This window comes from Pangasianodon hypophthalmus, chromosome 5, assembly GCF_027358585.1.
Source record: "Pangasianodon hypophthalmus isolate fPanHyp1 chromosome 5, fPanHyp1.pri, whole genome shotgun sequence".
Taxonomy (NCBI): Eukaryota; Metazoa; Chordata; class Actinopteri; order Siluriformes; family Pangasiidae; genus Pangasianodon; species Pangasianodon hypophthalmus.
In genome coordinates this window covers 15513143-15535368 of record NC_069714.1, presented here as the reverse complement: position 1 = coordinate 15535368, position 22226 = coordinate 15513143, and the positions used below count along the sequence as shown (strand labels likewise).

The window sequence follows — 22226 nt, the reverse complement described above, 5'->3', positions numbered from 1 at the left end:
ATAAGTAAGAAACATTAGGAGACTCAAAATGGAACCCGTCCTATTCTGGGTGACACTGGATAGTGGGATTTTGATATTAAGCTTGTGATAAATTATAGTCATGCACCAGGTGGATTGAGGCAGGTCCAGAGGACCTGCAGAGGTCTTATCATTCATTCATTCATTCATTCATTCATTCATCTTCAGTAACCACTTTATCCTGGTCAGGGTTGCGGTGGATCCTGAGCCTATCCCAGGAACACTGGGCATGAAGCAGGAATACTCCTCCTAAATCATTATAAATAATTTAGTCTCATGTTGGTTATTTAGTATAAGACTCCCAGGATCTTGGGCGATTGATCATTGTGATCATTGTGTGATTGATCATTAGTTCTCTGCTGGCATTTGTGTTCATACTGTGGTTTTTGTTTTATCTCAGCTCTTTTTCCTGGAGGAGAAAAGAAGGCAGTGTCTGGAGAACTTGGCTACACTCATCCAAAAGATCTACCGTGGCTGGAAGTGCCGCACACATTTCCTGCTGTTGAAGAAGAGCCAGGTGGTGGTGGCCGCATGGTACCGCAGATTCGCTGTAGGTTCATCTTCCTTTCTCTGCACAAATTGCCTTTTCTTGTCTTGCTGGTTTTGACTTATTAATCAGTAAATGTATTGCCGTTTTTAACTTCCGTGGCACTTAGCATTTTCTTGATGCTTTTGATTACAGCAACAAAAGAAATACCAGAAGATCAAGAGCTCCTCCATAGTGGTTCAGTCTTTCATCAGAGGATGGAAGGTAGGAATAAAACTCAGCATTACTCTGTTTCTCTTCAGTTATTTCTGGGCACCATGTCTCTGAGAATTGTGCCATTATTCCCTTTTCCTCATCACTCTGTCTCTCCCAGGCCCGCAAGTTGCTGCGTGAACTGAAATACCAGAAGAGATGCAAAGAGGCAGTGACCACTATTGCAGCCTATTGGCATGGAACACAGGTACTGAGTCTCATTTGAAAGAAAATTAATCACAAAAGGAAACCACAAGTTGGGCAAACGTCTCATTTTCAGGTCAAGATCCACCAAACTCCACTGGCTTTTGCCAACACATTACACAGTTGGTTTAGAGAGCGGCACCTTTTCCTTCAGCTGCTTTTCCTTCTTAAACTCACTATTGCTTATTTCAGTGCTGCGGTTGTCTCTGTTTCGTTCACTCTGTGTCTCTCTGTACTTCTTCTCTTCTTTATTCTAATCTTTATCCTCTTGTGTGTGCTGCTGCCTGGCCTCATTGGCTAACCCCTGCAGGCTCGCTGGGAACTGCAGCGTCTGAAGGAGGAGATTCGGAATAAACGTGCTGTGTCTGTCATTTGGGCAGCCTGGTTGGGAATGAAGGTATTTAACCAGCCGGCTAGTTAGTTTCTGAGGCATTCCGAGCATCTGTCCAGTGAAACTGTGTTGTCTACCCATCCACTAACTTCCTGTAGCTGGCTGTCTGACTAATTTTTTTTTATTATTATTTATTTATTTTTTTTTTGCTCATTCGTAGGTTACATTTTGAGTTGGATTCTGGGAACATACTAACATCTTATTCAAACCTTCACTCATGTAGCATTAACATACTTCTTGGTTGAAATGATAATGCTGTCTGAATTTAAACATACTTTTTGCCTAGATTTATATTATAGTCTAAACTAAGCTTGAGGAATCTTGGTCCGAGATAAAGGCATTATCATTGTCATCCTTTGCCCTTTGCAGCAGCATGTTATCTCTGTGCTCCATGACCTTTTTTTCCCCAGATAAGCATCAAAGAATTTTTTCATTCAAATTTTATGCTTGACCATCATGAGTTGCAATGTTATGCAAGTATAGGCATGCATTGCCAGTATTATCCTACTTGAACATACATTATAATCAAAGACATTATAATGTAAATGTTGCAGCAGACTCTTTGCATCATACATCTTTATGGTTCATCTTTATGAATGCTTATTGCTGTCTGCTTTTATCTGCTTTCTCTTAATAGTCTTACCCAATTTGTGCTTCTAACTTCATGTTTCTTTACCTTCCTCTGAAATCCCCAAAAAATAAAAAAACCTAAACAAGGCTCGGAGAGAACTGCGGCGCTTAAAGCACGAGGCTCGGAGTAAACATGCCGTGTCCATCATATGGGCCGGCTGGCAAGGAACTAAGGTATTGATGATGTGTGTAAGGGGTGCTGTCAATGATTTCCTTCCTTTCATCTCAGCATTGCACTGAGGTTGAGAGGACCATGAGCCTCAGTGCCCTGAACCCATCCCATCTCATCTCATGCATGCTAAGAGTATTGTATCATAGCTCACATTCCCCTAACCATAAAATGTAGCACATATTAACTCGGATGAAGTTGTAGCTTAAGGATCCAATCTTAAGCCTCTTTGCTCTGGCAGGATTTAAGCTCATTCAGACATGCTTCCAGGTATATGGGCAAATTGCCATGCAGCAAGAGAACTTTGGGCTTCTCAGAGTGCACCACTAAGAGTAAACACATGAGGTATATGAGGAGATATATATGATTTTAGCATATGTAAGAGTCCATTCCATTTACCATATTTCTTTGCATGATCTGACCAAACAGTTTTGTTTGGCCTTGCTTGGTTTTTACCAAGTGTCCATTTTTCTGTGTGTGTATGTGTATTTGTGTGTGATGAGCAGCTTGAAAGTCTGTTAGTGATTTATTTTCTCTCCATTACCTCAGTCCCCTGAAATGAAATTGTGTGATTCAGAGGGATAACCCCGCTGATTCAAATGCATAACTTCTGCCTAGCACCTTATCGGACAGTACTGATAATGGAAATACAGTGTAGCTTTGTGTGAGTGCCCACTCGTTTGCTCCTGTTCTCTGCTGGTTATGTGCCTCCTCTTCATACTGCTCTACTGTTTTCAACAGCTTCACTCTCTTCTGCATTCCTCGTCCCTCTCCCTCCTTCTCTCACAGGCACGCAGAGAGCTAAAACGGCTGAAGGAGGAGGCCAGGCGTAAGCATGCTGTCGCTGTCATTTGGGCCTACTGGTTGGGACTCAAGGTACCTGCCCACTAGTGCACTGGCCCTGTCCCATCATGAACCACTCTGTCAAAGGTGGAAATGAAAACACACACTAACAACCTGCCTCAGGGTGTCACTGTCAGATGATAAAGCTAGCCGTAAAACGGACAACGATGCCATTTATATCTGCATCAAATGTCTGCTTAATAAAATGTAGTTTTGCCCAGTGTAAACCCTCTTCTGCATGCCTCTGACTAATAACCAAGTATAAAATAAACCACTGAATGTATGCAACAGAGGTTCTTAACCACCCGGTCGCAGATGAGTACAGGGCTATGAGGTCGTACCAAGCTGCTTCAGTGCAGTAGTAGGGGCACTAAGCAAGGGTAAAGTCTGCCGTTTAACAATTAAATCCGATAAATAAAACTGAAAGATTAATGAGTTCCAGGTTTTAACATCAGCTTCATTTGTTAATTAAACTTTTAACGCTGGTCGGCATTTCCAGGCATAATGCTCTCTGCCAACACTAAGCTAGTTAGCCAACATTAATATAAAAATTCCATTCACATTGTGCCTCAACACACATCTCAAAGCACTAGAATGCTTCCCCTGCCCTAACATATGTCCCACATCCCACACACTTCTCTCTTAAAAATGTTGTGGGCTGCAGTCTGGTCTGCTTTGTTTAAAAAGGTTGGGAAGCCCTGGTATACAGTACGAAGGGCCATGCTGCCTCTGGGCTGACATGGATTAATGTGTAGAAAGTAAGGATGAGATTTTAGATGTGCCATGAGAGTGCACTGTAAGCCATGCTTCATGAAGTAGATTCAAATCTGCTCTCATAATCCAGGGCTTTAGATAAGCCATTTCTGGATAGATAAACGGCAAATATTTTTTGCCCTTCATTTAATAAGAGTGTAATTTTTATGCAGAATCCTCAGAAACTCTGACCTTCACTGACACCACTGTGGTTGCCTGGAGATTTTCCCTGTCTGTCTATCCGTCTATCTGTCTGCCTGCCTATTCTCACCTGTGTATCAACTTGTCCTCCTCCTCCTGCCTGATGTGTGCATGCTATGCCAACTAACAAACTAACTGAGTATTTGTTGCTTTTTAGTGTTTTTGGTTTTGAGTTTTCCTCACTGTTGTAGGTATTATGTTTTTTTGTGTGGTGACTGGTTTATTTTGCTTTAGCAGTGTCCTCAGTCTTTTAGGAGGAGAAGCTGTTGTATGCTTTACCGAAAGAGGAGACCACTTTCTTCGTACTCTTAGTATTTTTAACACTTTACTTGCTTACTGTAACCACAGGAATAGCAACATTACTGAATTTGTCGGAATTTCCTCTGGCATTGGTAAAAGACAAGTGTAATTTTTCTCCCCTGCATTCATTTATGTGTGTATCTCCCTGTTTTCTACTAACAAATGTTTTAAACTAACCTTGTTTCCTGAAAGGATCATTGCACAGATTTTCATCAGAATGGTCGAACAAACATCAGTGTGACTGATTGCAAGTGATAGATTAGGTTCTTTTTCATTTTCAGGTCCGAAGGGAATACAGGAAGTTCTTCAGAGCGAATGCTGGCAAGAAGATCTATGAGTTCACCATCCAGAGAATTGTACGTCTGTTAATAATTGTCCCGCATTTACTTTCTGCATTATTGAGAGATGGCTATGTTTAAACACACACTTGGTGTGCATGCATTTATTTACAGATACAGAAGTATTTCATTGGTTTGAAGAACACCTTGCCTTCAATGTCGCCAATTGATAAGAGCTGGCCATCAAGATCTTACCTGTTCCTGGAAGGCACACATGAGGAACTCCGAAAGATCTTCCATCTGTGGAGGGTCAGTCCATACATTCAACAGCAGCATATTTTTTTATTTAGAAAACACTGATCTAACCATTAGGGCTGTTCCTAAGACCATTTACTTACACCTTTAAGACGTTGGACTACTGATCAGAAGGTCATGAGTTCAATCCCCAGCACCGCCAAGCTGCTGCTGCTGGGCCCTTGAGCAAGACCCTTAACCCTCAACTGCTCAGTTGTATAAAAATGAGATTAAATGTAAGTCGCTTTGGATAAGGGCCTCTGCCAAATGCCATAAATGTAAATATTTAGTTTTTTGATTTTTACGATTTATATATAATTAGATCTGTAAATACATCTGCAAATCTACGTTTGAACCAAGAAATCCGTGTCTGTACAAGTTTCTCTTTCACTTGTTCACATGCATGAGTTCTGCATCACATCCATGTGGATGAACTGATGGGTCACACAAGGTGGAATGTAAATGGTGTTCCAATGTACATATGATGTACTACAAGCATAACTGTGCAAAACATTGGCATCTAGCCATGCTAGTTTCCATCTTAATTAACCAACAGGTGCATTAATAATGTAGCTTACCCCATGCCCCTTTTTCTTTGACACATTTTTCATATTCATTAAGTTCAATAAATTATGTAACACAACATATGCACATATTGTGTTCAATATGTATGTATTTATTCATGAGCTTTTTGCCATTAGTCTACTTGAGCTTTTTGCTCAAACAAGAAAATCCTTAATCAGGGACAGCCCTGCTAACCCTCTATAAATCTTCCCCACTGCATCCTAAAATTCAGTGCAAGAAATACAGAAACAAGTTCACAGAAGAGAAGAAAGCCATCTATGAGGAGAAACTGGAAGCAAGTAAGATTTTCAAAAACAAGAAAGCTCTGTACCCCAGCAGGTATGAACAAGCTTTTACACTGTATTCATATGTATCATTTTTTTTTTCTGATATTGGACTACAAGATGATTCTTATTTGTTCCACAGTGTTGGGCAGCCTTTCAAAGGAGATTATCTGGAGATTAACAAAAATCCTAAGTACCAGAAGCTAAACAGTGTGGTAGATGAGAAGGTGCTTCTTGCAGATGTGGTTAATAAAATCAACAGGGCCAATGGCAAGGTGAGCTTCAGAAAGAACTGCCTAAAATCAGCCTGAGCAGCTCAGCGAGTCAGTGATTCAAACGTACATTAGGCCTAATTAACCGTTTACCGCTGTATCTCATTTTAAGGGTGCTCCCAGAATCTTCCTCCTCACCAAGAAAAACTTTGTTCTGGCTGATCAGAAGACGGGTCAGTTAAAGGCCAGCGTCCCGCTTCCTGATCTCGCCAGTGTCTCTGTCAGCACACAGAATGATGGCTTCTTTGCTCTCAAGCTCAAAGAGGTGACACATAATGCTTTTGTACAGTGATGTTAAAGATGATGTTAAAGGAAAATTCCAACCTGAAGCACATTAAATATGTTTATATAGAAATATTTGTGATGTGCTTAGCAATTCTGATCCAAATTTGTTGTTTGGCACTGTATTTATGTTATTCCCTTGAGAAGTTAGCCATTGTGTGCCGCTCTGATGTCATAGGAGGACAATGCTAGTGCATTTACTGTGGTGTTTAATAGGAGAATAAATTTCAGTGATCTCAAACATAAGGGATAACAGTCAGGTTTCACTGTTATCTCCTAAATATAAAAGTGAGAGCTTCTTTTCTCAGTTACCAGTTTCCAGTGACATTCAGTATCATACTAACGAGATATCCAGCGGAAAAGTAGTGGAGATGGTAGATGGCTTTAAAGATCCAAAACACAGTGCAGCTATAGGACGCAGCTGCGATACAACAAGCATGATGTCATTGAAGGCCATATTAGCATGAAAGTTGAAGCTCTAAAACCTGATCTGATCAGATTTATAGGTAATGTAGGAAACCATTAACCAAAGTGGAATCAACATGTCAACGAAAGAAGTACACTAAAATAAATCTTGGATGCTGTTGAAGACTGTTACTTATAAAGATTAATATGCAAGTTATTCAGGGTGGATTTTTCCTTTAAAGTAGTCCAACGTGTAATTTTGGTGAAATTTAAAATATAAATTCACTTCAGTGTATGAAGTGATTTTAGCATGACCTTTATCCTAACATTACCACTATGCTGTCTCTGAAGGGCACTGCATCAGCAGCCAAAGGTGACTTCTTGCTGAACAGTGATCGATTAATAGAGATCATCACCAAACTCTATCGCACAGGGGCTGCTTCAGCCGACGTGGAACCAGTCAGTGTTGACATCTCAGATGAGTAGGTGTTCCTCATGCTGTTTTTTATGTACACATAATGAGCATAACTACTATAGTGATTTTAGTAATTATTTATTCTCCCTATGTTGCTTCCAGATTCCTTGTGCAGTTCAAGCAGGATAAAGTGTGTGTCAAATTCATCCAGGGCGGACCCAAGAGCAGCAATCAAGTCGCCTGCAAACGTAAAAACAACCGCCTTCTGGAGGTGTCAGTTCCATCCCCATAATGACCAGTCATCTTCACTCCCTCTCAGGGTGCCATTTCGATGACTCTTCATCATCAAACCCAAATTTAAACACAGTTCTCAAATGACTGTGCAATTATTTTCTTGTCATTGCCATATCTTATATTTTTAAAGACTTAATCATTGCATTGTTGAGACTCAAATATTCCATACAGCAGTATTTGGGTACATAAAGCAGACCTCATATTTACCTTGGGATAGAGGTGGGAGGTGATTCTTTCCTGACTGTCTTGGATAGGGTGCATTAAAAGTCCTGTTTAATCAAGACAATAATAGTAATGTTGTAATTATGATGCTATAGATCATCATACAGTGTCTGGGCATCATGTACATGTGAATGGGTGAAGTGCTGTACACATAGATTGCAAGCGAGAATTTTGTCCAATTTCCAAATTACTGCTGAAAGTTTGCACTTGTTTTGTTTACACGTGGGTAAAAAAAAAAAAAAGACATTTTGATTGGTTTGTCTTTGCTTTCTTGTTTTTTTCCCTCTACACATTTTAATTCTCACTGTGCACAACTTTTTTTTGCTGAATTGCCAAAGTTTTATAATTTTGCAACAGCTGATCCTTTCAGGTAGACCTTATTCATAATACATTACCCTTATTATTTACAAAGCCAAATAACATGTAATCTCTACAGCCTGAAGGTAATCTCAGAAAACCCAAAGGCCTTGTGGGTCTTGCATTTGACCACAATGTATTTTTTCAAAATAGAAAATAATTTTGTATACTACTTATTTTTCAAAATTGTGTGGATCTTACTCTTGTGCAAAATGCAGTACAGCTGCATCCCAAACTCATGTGCACAAACTGACAACAATCCCATCTCTCAGAGGATTCTGGTTCTTCCCCCTGCTGTGTTTAGGAAATATCTGGGAAACTGACAGCTACAGTGCTCAGGAAGACCTAACAGAAAAGCATAGTACCACCGCATCTCTGACAATGTACTTGATTGACATTCTCAGTTGTCTGAATGTAGTAATGTCAGCTTCAGTGAAGAACCTGATCAGTGCTTTTGGCATGCTGAACTGATTTTTATGGAAATAGATTAGTTAGCGTGATGTCTAGCTTCAGGAAATGACAGAGAGCAATTTATGTACACCAGAGACTAAGCTGTGCTGTTTTACCCTCCCCCCCAAAAAAGTGTAGAATGAAGATGTCCCATGTTGCTTAATTACTCATAACTGCGTGTACACTAGCCAATTCATAAAACCTAAAGGGATGATTTTCAGGAAACCCCATTTTGTGTATGTAGAAGGCTATTAATAGTAGCTGATATTTATTTACTTATTTCTTAAATTTTTCACATTCTCACCATCGGAATATGGGTGGTTTTACTTTTTTAGCTGGCAAATGGTATATGCAGTGATTTACTTGGGACTAATCCAGATGTTTTTGTGTGAAACAAGCATTATACATTGAATTATTTCAAATGTTGGAATGCTAACACAGTATGAACTACACCACCAAACCACACAGGTAAACTATATGTTCAGTTTAGGTTTTTGTCACTGATCAGGAAAGTCGGTGCTTTGCTTTTAAAAATACTTAATATAATATTTTCTGTTTATTCTTCAGTGGACATTTTGTGGTGTTAAATTTATGAAGGTCTTGGCAGACATTTTTGAAGACACAGCCCCTGGGAGAAGATTTAACATTTGCTTTTGCAGGTGTTCAATAATTTTCAAGCTTTTAAGATGATTATGTAATTTAACAGTAAACAGTAGTCAAGATGAATAGATTATTGTTCCCTTTTCATGAGGGATGAGGGATGGGGAAATTGTGCAAATTTACTGACATGTTCATTGATTGTGTACAGTCTTCAGCGCAGTATACTATAGTTAATCTCTTTTTTTGTCAGGAAGTTCAAGAGAAAAGAACTTTGTGTCTATTTTCAATGACTAAATGTAACCTGGTGTATCAAGAGAACATGGATGTGTTTCTATAATGACTAAATGCAACAAAGTAAAAGCAGTCTTTTTTGCTTTTTTAAATTAAAGCAACAAATAAATAAGTTAGGCAAATCAATGTGGTTTGATATACTGTCATTATCAGGGTTTTTTGTTGTTGTTGTTGATATCAGATAGTATGTAGAGGGTGGCGGGGGGGGGGGTAGTATTTCTTGCCTTTTCAGTTAGCATATTTTGGACTTCATCGTATTGTGCTTATGAACTATATTATCTGTGAGCCAAATGAGGTGGACTACACATCGTGTGAGTGGGCATCTGGGTCCATCTTCCTCCCCGCCCTGGCACTTCTTATTCCAGGATTTGTACTAAAATCATAAACCGAAACAAGATGGTGGTTCTCACAAGCTCTATTGTTCATCCTAAAGACCAAGGAGTACTTAGGGGCAGAGCAGCTGGGACCAGATGTTTTCCATCACATCTGGAAAGCTGTCCTGGGTGAAATTCCACAGCTTAAGGATACTGCTGGTGGCACATCCCTGAGGAGCAGACCTTGACAGATTGTGCATGTTGAATGTAAAAATAGCACCCAATTACAGCGCTACCCTCAGCAAGTTCCCACCAGTCTGAAGTCTGGGAACAGAGAAGAGGCCGAAACTCCTGTGGAGTTTGCTGAAAGGGAGTGATGAGAGAGAGGGAGGCAGGCACATCCAGCTGGAAATGTTATGAAAACTTTGTGAAATTCTTTTTGTTCGTATTTTCCCTATTGTGCCTTTAATCTTTGTCTGTGTTCATTAGAATGGAAGATATAAGCCTGTTTCAAGCTTCATTATGTTACTTGGTAGATATCTTATGAGGAACTTTTACATATGGATCTCTTTAGGGTTCATCATATATTTAAAAATAAATAAAAGTATTTCCGCTTTCACTTTGGCCCACGAATTAGTGATGTTTATATATGTATATATATTTTTTAAAATCTATGTTTGGGCAATTCAGTGCCACTTGGTTATATTCTTTGACTTGTGCCATTCCTAAGTGAACTAGTCTTCTACTGCCATCTAGAGGGTAGATTTTACTATTCATGGAGTTTTAACAGATTATGCCAGATAAGACAACATAATTTGCTGTTTAATTATATTAACCATTTGGTTCATGCAATGAATAATGATCCATGTTGTACATGTTCTTAAACCCAACAATTTTGAAGAACACTATGTTTATATTTCATTTTATTGCTTACACAAACATATGGTGTGAAGCTGCTGGAGAAATATGACGTGATAATCATGTGGTCTTATGGTCAGAAACTTTTCTCATAATACTTATCATCTTTCAATAAGATGGCAGTTAAAAAAAAAAAAAGATAAACTTCTAAAGAAGCATTGTGAATAATATATTCACAAAATGTGTATGTATCAGAGATACTTAAGTATGGTTAAGTACTTACTTGACCATAGGGTTCTGGGCAAAAAAAAAAGAAGACATCTAGGGCAGTTAAGGACATTGACTCTGTGGGCAGTGACAGCAGTGGATCCCCAATCAAATCTGAGAGACAGTGAGAGTATAAAATTAAGCCATTAAGCCTTAGATCTGTCTTTTATTCCTATATCTTGGTTGCACAACTGATTTACACTCCAGAACCAATGTAGGACTCCACCAGAAGAGGAGAGTAAGAGGCAGATTTTGTTCAGGATTTTGTGCTTATGTTTTAATATCTGTGCTATATTTATGTTGTTTTTTCTTGTGTGTGATGGTTCTACTTCCTCTTTTAGTTCCCCTTTTTAAATTTCTATTGTTTCTTCAACCAGCAGAAGGCACAAAAAATGCCACTGCCCTAGGAAGTGAGAATCTCTAGAATAACTTCTTGTTGACTTGCATATGCAAACCTAGACCATCCAAAAAAGTCACAAAAATGACTGATCGTATGATATAGTATCTGATATGAATACCATTAGCATACGTCCAGGGCAGCAGAGTGGTGCAGTGGGTAGCATCGCTGCTTCAGCTCCAGGGTCGGGATCGATCCTGAGCTCTGGTTACTGTCTGTGCAGAGTATTGCATGCTCTCCCTGTGTTCATGTGGGTTTTCTCCAGGTTCCGTGGTTTACTTAAACTGTCCAAAAACATGCATAGGTGGATTGGCTATGCTAAACTGTAGGTGTCTGTAGGTGTGAATGAGTGTGTGAATGTGTGTGTGCATGTTGCTCTGCAGTAGGCTGGACATGGCTACAAACATAGCATCCTTGGCTTCTCTTTCAAGAATGGTAGGAGAATTGACTCTCAGGTTATAAGAAGGATTCTGTTGAAGGGCACAAACTTCTGCTATACCCTTCAGTTCCAAAATCAACTATTTCAGCTGAGTCAGATCCTGTGCACCCAGTGCTCCTGAGATTGGCATCGAGGAAGCGTAGATAAACCACTGTATTCGGCATGCTTAGCCACTGGCAGGTTGGTCTGGAGCCAATCTCAGGAACACTGGGTGCACAGGATCTGACTCAGCTGAAATAGTTGATTTTGGAACTGAAGGGTATAGCAGAAGTTTGTGCCCTTCAACAGAATCCTTCTTATAACCTGAGAGTCAATTCTCCTACCATTCTTGAAAGAGAAGCCAAGGATGCTATGTTTGTAGCCATGTCTGGTAGACATTTCCAGTCTGATAGTGAACCCTCCAGCAAATGCAAACACAGTGATTATATTCTGGTGAGGTCTTACGATATCGCCTCACAGGCCATTTGTTAGCAATTTTGCTGCTTGCATTGGAACATCCACTCCAATGTGCAGCTATTGACCCCTCTGTGATGGAGCTGTTTGAAACCTTGATCCTAATCCAGGACACAGGGTGGCTTACTGTCAATCTGGTTTATGGAGGGTGCTAAGTATGGTTGGCATAATCCACACTGCCTGGCGCACGTAAATCAACCGTGCAAAACCCTATGTATCAGGGACGTTCTTCAGGTCTGCGACCAAAAATGCTGCATTCGACTTACCATGGAAGTGGGACTCAGAATTATGTGATTTTTGTCCTCTGTGCATTTGAGCTACAAAATGGGGGAAAAAACATGGGGGCCTCCATGTTTGTCTTATGTTAGCAACATGCTACCCAGCTAATTGTGATGACTGATGTATATTGATCTCCTCAAACCAACAAACTAGGCAGTGTTATAGATTTAACAAGTGAATATGTCTGTATATTGAGTGATCTAAAGCAAATATTTGTATATACAGCATAACCCATTTAAAGATAAGAAGTGCTACTTTGTTTACTGTTGATGTGCACAGCCATGTTGATTTGACCTTACTTGCTGAACTTGGGGTTGAGAATGACATCTGACCCCCTCAAATTTTCCCCAACCTGGCCCGTTGGCTAGACGCCCACATTTGTTTGGGCAACAGTCATGCTCTCAAGTCTCTGGCGGGCACTTGAGCACCCCCAATTACCCTGTGGGTCAGGCCCTAAACAGCTCATGAACAGCTGAGAAACCCCCTATCTTGAGAATCGCTATACTACTCTTGGTATTATGCTGTGTTTGACTAGGGGTTGCAACTTGTAATTCGCAACCTCCAACCAGGAAATGCCACAGAAAACGAGTTCCTTCCCAGTTCATGCCATGATCTCAAATCAACATGGCTACGCACAGCATCAGAAGTAAACAAAGAAGGACTTTTTACATTTAAATCAGTTATGCTTTTTATACAAGTATTTTACAACTTCTGTTTAATCGTGGGGTACCACTGAGACTTTAAGAGGCCTTGAAGTAAATCTCAGCAGATTTCTCTTGGTAACCCTTGACCGAGTCCCTGATCAATAGTTTTATGTTTCAATGGTGTTACTATATTTTGGAGGTCATTAAATTTATCAGGTTTCAACAGACATTTAAGGAGTTCAAATGAACTCAAACCATTTCCATCTGTATTCTCTGCAAATCGGGTTGCCTTAAATATCTCTAACAAACTTCCAGTAGCTGGATTATTTAACCCTACTGAGCACCTAAAATCAAGAATGATAAACTTGGAATTTTTTTTAATTCACAAATCTAGTTTGCTAGTGTTAAAGACCAGCAGATAAACATTATATGCATATAATGTAACAGGTAAAAAGGGAAGCACTGCTATAAACAATTAGATAAAAATAAAGAGATATACATGTTAGTGTGTATGTGTGACTGGTATTTGAAGCTCAGTAGCACTTTATTCCATTTTTGATTGCACGTCATTCAAAGATAGATACACAGTCAAAGATAAGTTTATACATTCACTCAACACAAGCTGTTTTAACATTTGCTATTTTGAAAAAAAAGTCAGAGAGTATAGGTTTAGGACTACTTTGACAGCGCAATGTCGAAGAAGAAGAATCCAGGGAGTAACTGCAGGGTACTTTGTTAACACATGCCCATGTAAGCAATCAGGAAAAATCTAGTTTCACATCCTACAGTGTCAGAAGCACTTTGTACAGCTGATGGAGAACATAAATCCTACCTCAACTTCAAGCCCAACAAAAACAATCACTACTACTACTAATCGAGGGAGTGGACTGCACTGACCTGTAAGTGTAACATTAGTAATACGAGAAACATCAGCAGTCATGGTTAAAATCTTTAAACTAGATGAATAAATTCCAAGACAATGCAAGAAGAGTTGTTCCACCTGGCCATGCTACCCCCAAGAAAGTCCTGGTGATTTGAAATTAATTTGTTAACGTGTTATCCGAGGACCTTAAATTTATACCTACAAGGCCCATCCTTAACGAAGTCACTGATATTAATGATCATAAATTTTTTCATGTTTGATAACATGTGCTAACATTAATAGGGAGGTCCAAAGAAAACAACATCCAGAATTTCTGATGTCAGTGGAAACCTTGGTGATTTCTCTAAATATTATTCTATTAAATCATCTGAGACACCTTGGAGAATTTCAAGCACAGGATTTCATACTGCTAATGGCCAATGACTTAATGTCCCAGCTATAGTCCTCCATTCAGTCAAACTACATTACTAATACAATTTCTGCAGAATATCTCCCCATTTATTAACAAAACTTAATTATGAATATTCTACACTGGAGCCATTTCTATCCTATGCCTAAAGAAACCAATCGTAAAGAAAGAGAATAAAGAAAACAATTCGGAATGTCCTGTGGTATTGGCTTGTTCTTGTCGCACAGCAATAATATCCAAATTAGCAGAAGACTAAAACTAATTTCTAAATTTCTAATGTTCAGTCTTCACCTACACTTAAGCCTCCTCACATTTTCTGCTTGCTGTCTGCTTCACTCACTGCTTCTGCTCTCTATAGAACACTTCAAAAAACAATGTCTGCATGACAACCCTCTACTTTTTTCTGTGGGCATCAAAGGTCCATGCACAGTCATCCCTAATGAAGACAGACTGAGTGTTTTAAAACATTCTCAATCTGTGAGTGAAAACCCTTAACTTTAATTCTATATTTCATTATCAGGCTATAAGTTAGTATCAAGCACCAGACTATGAATGAAGATGAATAAAACATACACACTTAACAGAAAACACACTTAAGTTTGCTTTGGAAAAAAAGGAACAACAAAATACAAAGAAGAATAAAATCCAGAAAAACATTGTAAAATACATATAATGAATAAAGGTGCTCTTTAAAAGTGCTCTGTCTGCACATTTACACATTTTACAACTTCTTTAAAACATGCTCTTCCTCATTTGGCCTTAAGTCCACATTAAAACCACCAAAAATGCAGATTTATGAAAAATTGCTCTTACTTTCTGAAAAATTGCTTTTGAATATTTTACACTTTTAGTAGGGGGATAGGTGCACCACGTTCAATTCCATTTGGTTGACTCTTTAGCCATGTAGTTCCTCCTTTGAATGCAGACAAATCTTGTTTTCAGCTTGTACTCATTGATTTTCTTTGTCCTGTTTTGACAGAGTATCATCACCCCCATTAGCATTGTGGCTGTTCGATGTTCCCAAAGGCAGACGTACATCACTTTGATCTGGTTTAACAAATAAGTAAGTGAGTAGGTAAGTAAGTAAGTAAGTAAGTAAAGGCAAGCTACCTGACAAATATAGATGACTTATAATGTAATTCACTTTTGACTGTAGTCATTTAAAGTCACTTAATTTGAGCATGCATACAATTTTTTTTAAAATCAGAAACACAAAGCATTGTCCACTGGAAAAAAATTAAATAAAATGGTAACATTAGCTTGTAAACCTTTCCTTTCAACTAATTTCTTCACATTGTTTAGGTAAGTTATTGTCATAAGTCATCATTAACAGAATTAATAAGCGCAAAGTTAGTAAGCTTAAAAAATGATGGCTGATTACAAATCCTGGTTTGAGAAAAGGCTGGTTTAAACTTCTGTGTAGTTGCATGTATGGATAACTGTGTTGCAAAGAAAAGGGATTATGGGTAACCTTAGGTCACAGAAGCAAATAGAGAAGCATGGCAACATGCACACCTCCAAAGTCTCAAGGTGTTGTGCGATTCTGCAGTGCTGTGCATCAGGCAAATTCCAATCGGTTAAACAGGAGGTTTATCCAATATAGTCTGTACCATTTTTCCACCCAGGCGCACTATACTAACGCTGCCTACAATATGTCTGTAATCAATTCAGTTAGACAAATTCTACCAAATCTATACAGAATTTTAAAAAAAAATGTCTTTTAAACACGAGAGTTTATTTTCTCTAATAAACACAATTGGACAGATTGAATACTCTTGCAACAGGCTACTCAAAGTCAAGCTTTTGTGAAATAAGGCAAGACATATAATGGAAGGCATATTTTAGCATAATGTTGGCACAAATGATCAATAAGTAAAGTCTAAACAACTAGCTCACACCCAGTCCTTTACTATTTCTTTCTATTCTCCTTACTACCGTTTATGTTTTTATTGCCAATTCACACCCACTAGTTACTACTCCTCAACAACAGCTAACAGCCAGGGATGGTGAGACATATGAAACTAGCAACAAAATCTTTCAAACTGCTGATCATGCTACGTCACAGAGCAGCTAAACACACAGAGGAGAGCACTTATTGGCCCTTTTCTGCATACATGAGCTCAGACATGCACTATATGCTAGTATTGCTCTGATCAGAGAGTGACACCATCCTTCCCACCCAGACAACAGGCCAATTATGCTCTCTTAGACTCCTGATCACTGATGGCTGAGGCATCATCAGGATGAGCTCCCAATGATGGAACAAAATGCTTTTTTTCCCCCTGGTTTATTATGTGACCCTCAAATACACTTTAAAATTACAAGCAAGTATGCTGGTAGGCACCTATGTAAATATCCACATATGCTCGTACATAAGAACACACAGAAGTATAAATCAGGCCAAAATACGATAGAGTTGCATCACTCACCAGGACCATCAGGAGAAGCTGCAGACATACAAACTAAAGAAGCACAAATAATACAAGTAAAAATTCAGCAGTGTTGCAGTAGCTTACTTACACAGAAAAGTGCAGATTTATCCAAAGGTTTAATCTGAGGTTGTTTTTTTTTTGAGGGAGGAGAAAGAAAAAAAATAAAAATTAAAAAAAATTAAAAGGATTTTAGATGGGGTTAGATGAGTACAGGCTGACTAAAGGAACATGTTTCATATGACTCATTACTTCTTTAATATTTTAACGGTTTTTTTTTAAAAACTTTTTCCACAAAATGCACCTTAGTTAGTTGTTTTAAAACAAAGTGTAAGAAAATATAAGCAAAAGAATAACTGTATTGCAGCTAGAGAAAAACAGACTATAGGCATCTAATCATAGCATTACTTCTCAAAATCAATTCATCAGATTATTAGATCAAATTAATTCATCAAATCATCAGATTTTTGAACTTAAATTTAAACAAAGGTTTAAGTGCATGTTAAAAAAAAAACTGCATTCGTAATATCCCTTAGGGTGCATGGAAATTTTACTTTGGAGTAGAGAAAATAGGGTACTGAAAACACTGGCAGTGTCATAACTACAGCAAATTTAGGCTTGCTTCAGATCAATGACTGTATACACAAATAGCCAACGTTAAATCCTATCATTCAGTTTTGAAGCCTTTTTTGCTCAAATTAAAGTTGCCATCTCGATTGAGTTTTGCAGTAGAAGAAAACTGGAGCCAGATTCCGAGCAGTAGACACCTCGGAGCCAGAATATTTATTTCAATATTACATGAGTTGGTAAATTTTAATATCCAAACCAATTAATTATTTTAATGTAAGATTAATATGATGACACATAGCTAACAAGGTATTATTCAGGTGTTTCAGTTCACTAATGTTATCAGCTAGCTAGCTAGCTAACAAGCTAGTTTGGGCATGAAAATGAGCGACACACCAGGAAAACGGCAAAGAACTCCCCAAGGGTCTGTTACAACAGTTTACAGCAAAACAAGTGAATTGTCAAAGTTTGAATGATGTCAACTGAAGTTTGCTGGGCTATGGTCTCATAAAGAGATTCAGATCCTTGTTCGAAAGCGTGTCCGCGTTCATGAACTCATAAAATGTAATCATCAAAAAGGAAAAAATACTCGAAGACGCATCAGTGTCAACTAAAAGCAACAGAAAACTATTCCAAAAAGAGAAATAAAGCTCATATAAACCTGTGTATACCATGCAAGGTTAGCAAAATTGCATTAAACAGACATTTGGATACCAAGTACTGTTTGGAATCTGTCATACCTTTTTTTTTAATTCCAAAGTAGTAAGCTGCAACTGCAATTGCAACAAGTAAAAGAATGCCAATAATACCACCAGCAATAGCACCACCATTACCTCCATCATCATTAACTTCACCTGCATAAAATAACAGTGGTAAGGAAATTATTAGTTTCACTAAAATGTTGACATTCAACATACTTTAGTAATCATACCAAAAGAAGTGCCTTGTGCTGAGTATTTCTTAACCATTATTGTATATATGACTGACAACACACTATGAATTAAACTTTAAAGCATTACGTTTAGCCAGCAACAGTGAAGCAAACTGTTTTTATCAAAAACAAACAAACAAAAACCCACACATTACCTTCAGGACACATCTTAAGTGTGAACTCTGTGGTCTTTTCGCTCACTAAATTTTTTGCAGTGCAGAAATAGACTGCGTCATCACTTTTTCTGGGGATATGAACACTTTCCCCAACATGAGAGAACTCATTTGGTCCTGTCCAGGTAAACGCTGCCTGCACTGAAGGGTCCACTGAGCACAGAAGTGTTATGCCTGTGTCATTCTGCTTACAAGCCACTTTTGGCTCAGGAACTGGGTCTGAAAGTAAAATATGTAAAATCTTTTCACTAAAAACTTATATTGTAATGCATGTATTTTTAGGCACAGGTCCATAGTAAAACATAGCCTGTTTGAAAGTTGTATAAAAATGTACTAATATGATGTGTAAGGAATAAAACATGATGGACCATGCTGTAATAGGAAAATAATCCACAAAAGGTTGGTGTTATACCTTGAACAGCACAACTCAAAGTGTTTTACTGTTCTTATACCACAGCGATTTACTAACTACATTTTTCTTATGTATTATTAAATAACACTTAGTGATTTTTATATTTATAGTTATATTTAATAACTTTACAGTATCTACATGAAAAGTTAGTTCCTGTTTTCACTTAGGTTATAGCAGCTATAAACACTTGTTTCCTCACAGCCTCTCTTTTTCACTCTTGAATTTAACAAGACAAGACCCCCCCAAAAAAAAAAAAAAAAAAAAAAAAAAAAAAAAAAAAAGGGACCATGCATCTTTTATTTTTACCAAAGCACAATGTCCATGGCCCTGAACACTCTCCCACTGTGGAAAACTTACAGGTCATCACAAATTGCTGATACCCAAGACTCCTTCCATTAATGTTAAAAGTCTACTTATAAAGAAATCATGACTGCATCAATGGTTATACATTTTTCTAAGAAGGAGCACATGAATTACTGCTGGAATTCCTGTCAGAGCCATGCTGCTATAGAAAACTATGAGAATTCAACAGCACTGTGGTGGTAGAAACTTCAATAACTAAGACTAAGATACAGACTGAGACTCACTTACCAATCACTGTAATCGTACGTTCAAAATACTGTAGAACTCCTTTCACCTGGAATTGACCTTTAAATACACCACTGTCCTCCTTCTTCACCTGAAGTGTGAGGTCTGCAGTGTCAGTGTTAATATGTGCTCGTTCGCCGTATCGATACCAGTGAGCCCCATTGTCAGGATCCCACTCAACCACTAAGTTCCCTGCGTGTCTCCAGTCAAAAGTTTCAATTTTTCCTTGTATTGTTGGACGAAAAGTGTAAGTTGTCCCAGTTGCAATATTTTCACTGTATACATAACCTAACAGAACAAAGAATGAAAGGGTCGTGACACTTTTCAAAATATCAAATTACAAAACATTACTACATACTGCTAAAGATAAACATGAAGAAAATATTAATAAAACTATATTAAAGGCCTTTCTAGAAAGAAGGATAGCTTCACTTTTTTCCCCCAGAAGAGGCGCGAGCTAAACGGCTAACTGGCGCGGGCCAATGCGACATTTACTATAAATGCTTACTTTGCTATAATATATAAAATACAAAAAAAGAAAAAAATGAAACTCTTCATCGACACACGACAGAAAACGATCAAATCGAGGAGTTTAAAATGGCGTTTCTTTCTTTTTTCCGCTTGTCCGTACCCACCCAAAACGAACGATGCTAATCTGTATTTTTTTAAGCTTAGCCAAAATTACTCCCTGTAGCTATAACGCTCTATATCACGTTCACATTATTAACAGTGAATATGTTTATATACTGCAGATTTAACTTACCGACACTAAAAATAAATAAAAAGTATAACACGAGCGAGCGGCCTTCGTGCTCCATGGTCGCTAGCTTTCGTTTTCGAAAGGAAGGGCGTAAACTTCCGCCTTTTTACCAGTGACACAAGGGTCGTGTTGGATTTCCGTTCAGTAATCACATAAGGCACATCAACACAACTCAAAGATGCTGTCAGCCATGAAGATATGCCATAAGGTTTGTGTGAAATTTTGCGTGTTTGTGATGAATTTCCCCTCGTCTTGTGAAATGATGATCCCGAGTATGGATTTGAAGAACTACTGCGCACTTTGCCAAGAGCGGCTTATTCTTTTATATTGACAAACTGAAAAGCGTGAATTATCGCCATCTACTGGTCTGGAGAAACTTAATGGGAAGGTTATGAAAGGTAGCTATACAGGCAGACTAAGGAAGATGTCAAAGCATCAGGATAGAAAACTCAAAGCACTATGCCTTGAAAATAGAAAATGCACAACAAAACAAATGAAAAACAAAAGGGCGGAAACAGGAGTCAATGTTTGTGACAGAACTGTAGGAAAAAGGCTGAATGAAATGAGATTTATATATAGAAAAGCCAAAAGAAAACCAGCACTAACACCAAAACAGAAGAAAACAAGGTTACAGTGGGCTAAGGAGAAGCAATCATGGAGTGTGGATGATAGGATGAAAGTGATATTCAGTGATGAATCATGAATCTGCATTGGCCAAGGAGATGATGCTGGAACTTTTGTCTGGTGCCGTTCTAACAAAACATATAAAGATGATAAAGATGATTTCCCAACTCATTTATGATATTGGGTTGCATGTCAGGTAAAGGACCAGGGGAGATGGCAGTCATTACCTCAGCAGTCAATGCACAGTTGTACAGTGAAATTTTGGACATTTTCTCATTCCATCCATAGAAAATAGGTTTGGTGATGATGAAATAATTTTTCAGGATGACAATGCATCTTGCCACAGAGCAAACAGTTTCAAAGCTTTTTTTCAGGAAAGGCATATCAACTCAATGACATGGCCAGCAAACAGTCCGGATCTCAATCCAATTGAAAATTTATGGTGGAAAGTAAAAAAACTGGTCCATGTTAAGGCTCCACCCTGCAAAGCTGATCTGTCAACTGCTATTCGAGAAAGTTGGAACCAGATTGATGGGGAATATTGTTTTTCATTAGTGAGGTCTATGCCTCAAAGAATAAAAGCCAGAGGAGGAGCAACAAAGTATTAATTGTTTTTTTTTTGTTGATGATTCCATAATTTTTTCCTCAACATTGAGTGATTCCATAATTTTTTCCTCTACTTGATTTGGAAAAAGACATGCCATTAATAAAAAAAATGTCCCTGAATTTTTTTATGTATATTTCACAAACCAGAATGTTAAGCTATTGAACAAAACCTTTTTTGTGTCATATCTGTGATTTGTTTGTTTGCTATAAAGTAAAAAAGCTGGGTGAACATCCTCTAAGTGTGGTGATTCCATAATTTTTGCCAGGGGTTGTATTCACTAACTTCCCCCTTAAAAAATGACTAAGTGCTGTGCCGTCATTTAATATTTGTCCCTGCACAAGATTGTATAACGTGAACGGTCGTTGTTCTCTAAACTGTGGAACTAAATTGGGTATTTCTCTCAAATGAAAATACAATTTTCGTAAAGTTGCAAACTGTAATATACAAGTATGTTAATGGTTAGCGAATCATGACCAAATATGGACTTTGGTGCGGTGCAAATTACATTACAGTGCAGTATTACATTACAAAGTCAAATCATCGGCAGTTCTGTTTGCTACAGATCTTAGCAAAATGGCGCAGGATGCTAATCTCGGTGCAGAGATGGATCTCGAGACTGTAAAAGAGAAACAAACTTCAGCGACACTCACTCGTATGCTTGTAAAGAGAAAGGTGGAGGAAGTTGTGAGTCTTGCCTGAACACACCAAGTAAAAATCAACCTCTCAAAAGGCAAAGACATGCTGCTGCTCTGCTGGAGAACATCATCCCAGTTCTTTCTGAGAAGATGAGCGAAAGATCGGATCAGATTGAAAGAATGGTAAGAGAGAATTCCTCCAACAGAACAGCTTTGGGCCAGTCTCTTACTTCAGTTCATAATGATGTAATGGATCTACAGAAAGAAAACGAAATCTTAAAAACTGCAAATGCACTCCTGG

General features: G+C 38.3%; 2 protein-coding genes across 10 annotated transcripts in view; one reads left to right on the top strand and one right to left on the bottom strand.

Annotated features, from left to right (window-relative positions):
* Positions 1 to 9382, top strand: part of myo1b (myosin IB) — a 58449-nt gene extending 49067 nt beyond the window's left edge. The window contains exons 20-32 of one of the 5 annotated variants that reach the window (XM_053234555.1): positions 419 to 568; positions 701 to 769; positions 879 to 965; positions 1272 to 1358; positions 2070 to 2156; positions 2941 to 3027; positions 4530 to 4604; positions 4701 to 4835; positions 5617 to 5723; positions 5811 to 5943; positions 6053 to 6205; positions 6979 to 7109; positions 7205 to 9382. In XM_053234555.1, the coding sequence (XP_053090530.1) occupies positions 419 to 568; positions 701 to 769; positions 879 to 965; positions 1272 to 1358; positions 2070 to 2156; positions 2941 to 3027; positions 4530 to 4604; positions 4701 to 4835; positions 5617 to 5723; positions 5811 to 5943; positions 6053 to 6205; positions 6979 to 7109; positions 7205 to 7334 (1431 nt within the window). In that variant the 3' untranslated portion in view covers positions 7335 to 9382. The remainder of the gene's footprint in view (positions 1 to 418; positions 569 to 700; positions 770 to 878; positions 966 to 1271; positions 1359 to 2069; positions 2157 to 2940; positions 3028 to 4529; positions 4605 to 4700; positions 4836 to 5616; positions 5724 to 5810; positions 5944 to 6052; positions 6206 to 6978; positions 7110 to 7204) is intronic. The other 4 variants (XM_053234556.1, XM_053234558.1, XM_053234557.1 and 1 more) reach the window with 4 other exon arrangements.
* Positions 9383 to 13417: 4035 nt separating this feature from the next.
* LOC113525845 (uncharacterized) lies at positions 13418 to 20369 on the bottom strand. Of its 5 annotated transcripts, none has more exons than XM_026912440.3 (6): positions 20063 to 20369; positions 19303 to 19587; positions 18282 to 18518; positions 17936 to 18049; positions 16629 to 16661; positions 13418 to 15166 (listed from the first exon to the last, which is right to left on the bottom strand). In XM_026912440.3, exons 1-6 carry the CDS (start codon positions 20115 to 20117, stop codon positions 15138 to 15140), a joined length of 753 nt encoding a protein of 250 aa, XP_026768241.3. In that variant the 5' UTR covers positions 20118 to 20369; the 3' UTR covers positions 13418 to 15137. The 5 variants fall into 5 exon arrangements, with proteins under 5 accessions (XP_026768241.3, XP_053090537.1, XP_034160506.2 ...); XM_053234562.1 differs by lacking the exon at positions 16629 to 16661 and adding an exon at positions 16720 to 16752 and having other exon boundaries at positions 13418 to 15246; positions 20063 to 20368; XM_034304615.2 differs by lacking the exon at positions 16629 to 16661 and adding an exon at positions 16720 to 16752 and having other exon boundaries at positions 20063 to 20368.
* Positions 20370 to 22226: the final 1857 nt, after the last annotated feature.

Excerpts from the sequence above, each read along its gene's own strand:
- LOC113525845 (XM_053234560.1), bottom strand. The coding sequence starts at position 20,117 with ATGGAGCACGAAGGCCGCTCGCTCGTGTTATACTTTTTATTTATTTTT. Across the intron at positions 16,662-17,935 it reads CTTTGGAATTAAAAAAAAAG|TTTGTATGTCTGCAGCTTCT; the intron begins GTATGACAGATT and ends GTGCTTCTTTAG. Across the intron at positions 15,247-16,628 it reads AGCTTCTCCTGATGGTCCTG|ATCAAAGTGATGTACGTCTG; the intron begins GTGAGTGATGCA and ends TTGTTAAACCAG.